Source organism: Ixodes scapularis, unplaced genomic scaffold, assembly GCF_016920785.2.
Source record: "Ixodes scapularis isolate PalLabHiFi unplaced genomic scaffold, ASM1692078v2 PGA_scaffold2__306_contigs__length_199485367, whole genome shotgun sequence".
NCBI classification, from domain to species: domain Eukaryota; kingdom Metazoa; phylum Arthropoda; class Arachnida; order Ixodida; family Ixodidae; genus Ixodes; species Ixodes scapularis.
In genome coordinates this window covers 68,113,284-68,119,820 of record NW_024609857.1, presented here as the reverse complement: position 1 = coordinate 68,119,820, position 6,537 = coordinate 68,113,284, and the positions used below count along the sequence as shown (strand labels likewise).

Genomic DNA, 6,537 nt, shown 5'->3' with positions numbered 1-6,537 from the left:
CTAGAAACCCACAAGCTGAATATAGAAAATGAGACAAAATGGATATGTATTTCGGTGCGAAAATGAATGTGCCCGAATGAGCAAAATAGGCAGACTGCCATGAGCGGTTATGTGCTTTGTAAGGAGGATTCAATCGTTTTGAATGAGAATGCAGGATAGAAACGAATAAGCATCAATGAGCTGAAGAAGTGAAAATCCAGCAGCAGTAATGTGAAATTTTAAGGGATTTGTATGTTATGCTCATTGAATTTTTAATATTATTTCAATGGCAGAAAATATCGCGGGAAAGGTCTACTGTAGCTGCTTTTAATGCGGCAAGCACACTAAAAAACAGCTACAGCAAACCTACCTTGCGGCGAAGTGAGAGACACTCCAGTGTTGAAACACAAATTTTACTTTTCTGAAATAATACATGTGGAAACATAGGAAGCGTCGTCCTTGACAAGCATAGTTCCAGAGACACTTGGTCCGTTATTCTTGGTCAGTACCTAGCGCATGCCGCACGTCACGGCCCAGGTCACGTACGGCGCTGTTTATGTGTGTGGTCATTGCTGCCATCCGCTCAGCCAACACATCGCCACTGGCGCCATGTTCACGTAGCCAGTCCTCATAGCATGCTGGAAAAAAAAATGCAACCATTAAACTCTGCATAATTTTGACAGAGAAATTTGTAATATTTAAAACAACCTAAGTGTGGGGTAATTTTAATCTTGCAGTATGCAGATATCTTTTTATCTTTTATATAAATAAAAAAAATGAGATACGTCTATCCTTTAGTTTATATTTGTGGGCATGACGGACATAGACGGCTGGATAACTGTCACAATATGTCGACAAATTACAAATATATGGCAATTAACTTTTTATTTAGTGGTTTAATGAGGCATGTTGCAATCAGGCACGTAGCCAGGATTTTGTTTTTGGGGGGGGGGGGGGGGGGGGCGCCCATGACAAATTGATGCATGAGGGGGAGGGGGGAGAGGAGGTCCCAACAAAATGTAAGATTTCGGGGGGGGGGGGGGGGGGGTGGCGGGCCTCATGGGGGCCCCCCAAAATAGCCATTATTACAGGCTAACCCAATTTCGACAATTCGTAAAAATTTGTCGCTTTGAAACGTTCATTGTTAAAATTTTCTTTTTCGTTGCCTAACTCAAGAACTGCGCACCAAAAAGAATCTGGGAAGTTTTGCCGATAATGGTCCATAGAAAAGTGACAGTTGTTTTAGTCATCTCGTCACTATCTGTACAGCATATCCTCGGTAGTTGCTCCACAGTCAACCACCAATTGCAACATGCCCATTAAACCATTTTTTAACAGGTTTTGGTTAGTTAGTCAATACAGGTGATGGTTATCCACCCATGTAAAAATTATGGAAGAAAAAATGCCCTGCATATTTAAAAGATGCCTAGTTAAATGCATGCAACTTTTACCGAAAAAAATCTAGTGCACTACTGTGAAATATAATATACCAAACAGGTAAAAATAAATGTTCAAAAGGTTCGATACGCTGCACATTATTTCGTGTAGTATTTTTTTTAGTAACATCTCCAAAATCTCCATTTGTTGGTTATATTAATCTGTTGCTTCTTCTTCACCTTGTAGTCAGGTCATGAGAAATATGGCGGCCCTGTTGAATGTAATCAGTTAGTGATAGAACGGAGTAAACACGGAAAGTGCCGTAAACTACAAGCTACTCACCTTCTAGCACATTAAGTTTTGTTGGAGTCAGTGGTGGCTTCGCAGCACCTCCATCATTTATCAAACGGTTAGACACCTTGCCACTCGTAGATCGATTTTTCAAAATATTGCGTCCCCATATGGCAGTAGCCAGACTCCTCACAAACTTGGACTTTTTTTTGTCGCTGACAGGCGACCCATTGGTCCAAACTAAGGGTAACACTGTCATTTACACAGACCTGCAAATGAAGCAGAGCAATGGATATAAATAAAAACAATAAAGGCTTCATTTGTAATCCAACGAAGCTGTTGGAAATGACAGCAAGTACACAAACTTCAAATTAACCGACAGTTCAAGCCAGCTTTATTTCATGACCACAATCTTAAAACATTGATCGGCCATTTTCTAATTGCAGATTTTAAGAGCAGATATAAATCTAGCTTGTGGCTTCTTTATAATTTTGTCCTTTCCAGTACTTTGTCAAAATATTAAAAAAACTAAAACGGCAACCACAGGCTATAAAAAATTTGCTGCATCAGCTTACCGTTCTTCCGTCAGTTCTGAGTTTAGCCTTCTTCACGATATCATGCTTGGTGTTTGCATTTATTGAGCATCCTTGACGGCGCAAAAAAAAGAAAAAAAAAAAAACTAAGTTAAACATTTTAAATCACCATGGTTGTCTTAGGCTTTTATTTTTTTTTTTGTAAAATCCATGCTTTAGAAGGAAAGAGATACGCGCCTGCTCCAGTGCTCTCGAGCTTTGATTTGATGCTGTTTACACCCTCAAGAATCACATCCAGAATGTCTGTGTTTTTGGCCTCTCTTGTGCGCATCTTTTCAACGTCTTCCTTAAGTTCCCTTGTAGTTTTTTTTAGGGCAAGATACTTCTGATGGAGATCGTCGTACAACTTTTTGGGAACAACAGCACCATCATCCCCACTGTCTGTATCACTGTGGCTTTCGTACCTGGCATGCTTGGCACTCCGAGCCTCTGGGAAAAGTGGGTTCTTGCGCTTCTGAGACAACTTTTCTGAAATTATTTGCTTCATCTTTGCTGTTGCTTCTCTTGTACGATTCAATTTCTGCTGAGCCTGCACTATTACAAGCACCATGTAGGGAAAGCTCCATCATCTTTTGATTTCATTGGCGGTCACATTTTCATGAACACTCTTGTCAAAATAATAATTGTAATTTACACCAACATTTCTTTGCTCTGCCAAAGAAAAATTTAGTATATAATTGCAATAAGGATTTCTTCCAATACAATTTATGTTTTCAATCACAGCAAATTATATAGAAAGTTAGTAATTTTTGTGTAAAACTCAATTATGCAGTTTCTTAAATGAAATTTTAGAAAGACAATCAGGTGACGGATTGTCTGGGTGCTATTCTCACTGCATTACTGCACTCGGCTTATCAAGCCTTTGAGAAACATCACTAGTATGTTGACTAATTAACGAAAATCTGTAAATTAACTGTTTGGGGCTATGTTGCAATTGTAGTTAAGCAAACCATTGTTAGGGTACTATCGAATTGAAACAATCTGCAAAAGGGCAACAAGCTTTTAGATATTCAGAGCTGAAATTACGCCTTTTGTGTCCTGGTTAAAAAACTGCATACTGGAAGGAGCGCGTTATGTTGCGCTCACATAGTCGTTTTGGTCTGGCTTGCGGGTTTTCAGTCAAGCCATGAAAGGCAAAATTTATATCTAAAAACTTGTAGCCTTTTATAAATTGTTCAAATTCGGCAAGGCTTTAATAATAGCTCCATTTAAAAGTGCAATTGCAACACTGTCTAATAAACGGTTCTAATGTCAACCAATCACAATAATTATAAGGACAACATCCACATACATACCTATTACCTTTTCGTTTTTCTTAATAGAGAAAAAGAACAAAAATTGTTATATATTGTTTTACACTAGACAAGATGTATCAGTCATACTTAACCTCATTTCTCTGAATATTACAGAAAATTTGTAATCTTCCAAGGTGTGCTTTAAAACTATATGGGGGAATAAATAATGAACTACAGTACCAAAAAACCGAACAGACTAAATGGAAAAACAATATAATTTTAATTTCAACCAGAAACCAGCTAAAATCAGTTTTTTTTTGTGAAGTATCAATTTTCATACTTTAATCTGTATTTACCTGTTAAGGCCATTGTTTTATTCAGTTACCACTTGTAGTGACATTTAGTCTTTTATTTCATAGTGTAAATAATTTTTCGTGGCAACACAGCTCATTTGTACATATTATGTGAAGGCACCGGAGGGGTTCTATGATAGTTCTAAAAGGATAAGCAGCAACAAAATGCTTGCCATTTCGACCCGAAGAGCTGCTTGGTCGTCTTCCGAACTGCTGTGCTCAACAACCTGGTCAAGGACTTTAGGTAGAGGGATCCTCTTGCCCCTTTTGATCCTCTCCTCGATCGACGACTTTGAGTCTGCAAAGTGGTACACACAATAACATATAGGGCAAGTCTCCTCTGGTGTGCTGCTGTGAGGAACTGCATTGATATATATCACCTGCCAAAAGTAGTATTTGGGCTTTAAAACAGCCCGGCTCCCCTCCGTCTGGAGTCAACAAAGCATCATAGAGGTGACCCTTCTTGTAGTCATCCTCACTTCTCGGTTCAAAGTTTTTAATTGCAGATGTACTGATGATAGTCTTAGGTCGTGCTGTTCCAGTAAAATATTGCACATATGCGAAATTCATCTCTGTAAGAAAAGAATACAATCGAATTTAATGTGAAGTAATCGCATTATGTTCAAACAATTCCAACCGTCACATCCGCATGTGGTGGAGAAAATGTGGCTGATCAGCGAGGTAATTTATTACACAAACAAAGCACCAAGGCAAGACGAGACTACACCAATTCCCGATTAATATTTTTATATTAATTATACGCCTTAATCAACCGTGACAGCGTGCGGTCTAGAGAAGCTCGTTCTAACGAACGCAGTTTTAGCGAAAACAGTTTCTTCGAGCTGCCTCGAAAGTCGAAACTCGGTTTCGAGAAGATGGCAACCCCCGGCATGCTGCTTCCGATGTTTCTCTGATTCATCAGCCTAGCTTGCCGAGTACTCAGCGATGAACCCTTGTAGGTGCGTGCTCGAACTTGAGATTAACATTCCTTCGAGCGACAGCGAGCGCGCGTAGCATGGTTTGCTTGCAAGTGTAGGTTCCCGCCGTGCACACATCGCATTTCTCTAAACCACACTTCGATAAAACGTACTCTTTTCGCTTTATATATAAATATGAAAGAAGAAGAAGAAGAAGAAGACAAAAAAGAAGTGAGAGAAAAAAAAAAAAAAACGCGTGCAACGCAGTTTCGTTTTGCCGATCCAACCATGCGCCGGCGCAAACTGTTGTTGAACTATATTTTACTGCAATAAAATCTTACCCTTTCTTCCTGTAGGAATAGATGTCCTGCGGTCTTTTCAGCAACTGAAAGCTCATACGCAGCAGGTGATGCAACCAAAACTAGCAGCTCAACTGGCTCAACCGGCTCAACTGAAACCGCGCGCCGACTCCGGCTGGCCATATGGCGAGACGGCCACCTAACACCCATGGCAAATACAGAAGAGAAGGATAACTCTAATAAAAAAAATTAAGTTTCATTTTACAACTTAGAATTATATTTAGTTCAGGACGTTGTTATTAGCACTATAGACTGTAAAGATGGTTTTGTTTACAATGCGGTTTATGGCGCGATGGCGTGCGTTTCACGTTTTCGAAGTACCCAGGTCCCCGGGTAGCCATCCCGCCAATCCCGCTACTACAGCCACTGTACCGCTACTAATCCCGCTTCCCGCTCTTCCCGCGTCATTCTTCGCCATTATTGCTCGTCAAACAAGCGCTACGCCGATTCTGCCGAAACTTCTGCATATGAAACGGCATTATGGCCAGTAAGCAGCGGCCGAAGCAATACCGACGTTACCTGGCACCTTTATCCGAAGAGAGCGTGCCGCGGTCGACGCGTGCTCGGTGGCATCAGACCGAAAAGGTAGGCTTTTATAGTCGGTGAACCGTAAGATTTTATTGACGAAATCTTTTTGTTGTCAGATTCTTGCTGAAGGCGCCCCGCGACCTTTGGAGCAGAAGTCAGCTGCGCAGTCTCACAATCGTGGAGATGTGAGTTTGTTCATTTCAAGCGTTACTTCATGCATGGTCTTTCGTTGTTAAATACCGTGTGCGTTCGCTCTCGTCTTTCTCTGTATCGAGCCACTGCTTCCAACCTCCGGCTCCTATGCTTTGCTGCAGTGCTTCTGGGCTGGGCTTTGTGAGCGAATATCTGACGAATAGGCGATGAAGCTCGCCCGACGGCGCTCGATGTGCGCGTGCGAACGCCCCGGGGCGAGCTTCGTCGCTTTTTGAACACAAATATGGCAAAACTTGCAACTTGCTTTTTGGACACAAATAGGGGAAAACTTGCACTTGTATGGGAAAACTTGCAACGAAAATCTGAAAGAAAATTCTATCATGTAAGACCCCACACGGCCCAAGACCTCAAAAGCCTTGACGATGTCAAGAACGACGACGACGACGTCTTGAAAATCGAAGACGTCTTGGGCGCCTTAGATTGAAATCTTTGGAATACGGACAAAAAATTTAAGAAAGCGCGAAATTGACGTGTGGTGCTACTCGATCGAACATATAATGTCCCTATAACCTAAACTCATACTGTGCGTGCCGTTCTTTCTCATGTTCAAGCTTTCTTAATTTTTGTCAAATACTGTAAAACGTTTTTATTGTGCGGCCTTTATATTTTTTAAATCCGGCTGGGACCATCATGGCTTGCACGTGACGTCAAAGCTGCTCTTCTTGCTGGTGGTGAAAGCGTGCCGTTAATGC

The 6,537-nt window shown here is 41.1% G+C and overlaps 1 protein-coding gene across 2 annotated transcripts; it reads right to left on the bottom strand.

Moving 5' to 3' along the window:
* Positions 1-378: 378 nt before the first annotated feature.
* LOC115309817 lies at positions 379-5,276 on the bottom strand. 2 transcript variants are annotated; one of them, XM_042291914.1, is made up of 7 exons: positions 5,087-5,276; positions 4,209-4,400; positions 4,002-4,126; positions 2,418-2,769; positions 2,223-2,293; positions 1,699-1,916; positions 379-617 (listed from the first exon to the last, which is right to left on the bottom strand). In XM_042291914.1, exons 2-6 carry the CDS (start codon positions 4,396-4,398, stop codon positions 1,767-1,769), a joined length of 888 nt encoding a protein of 295 aa, XP_042147848.1. In that variant the 5' UTR covers positions 4,399-4,400; positions 5,087-5,276; the 3' UTR covers positions 379-617; positions 1,699-1,766. The 2 variants fall into 2 exon arrangements, with proteins under 2 accessions (XP_042147848.1, XP_042147847.1); XM_042291913.1 differs by lacking the exon at positions 5,087-5,276 and having other exon boundaries at positions 4,209-4,960.
* Positions 5,277-6,537: the final 1,261 nt, after the last annotated feature.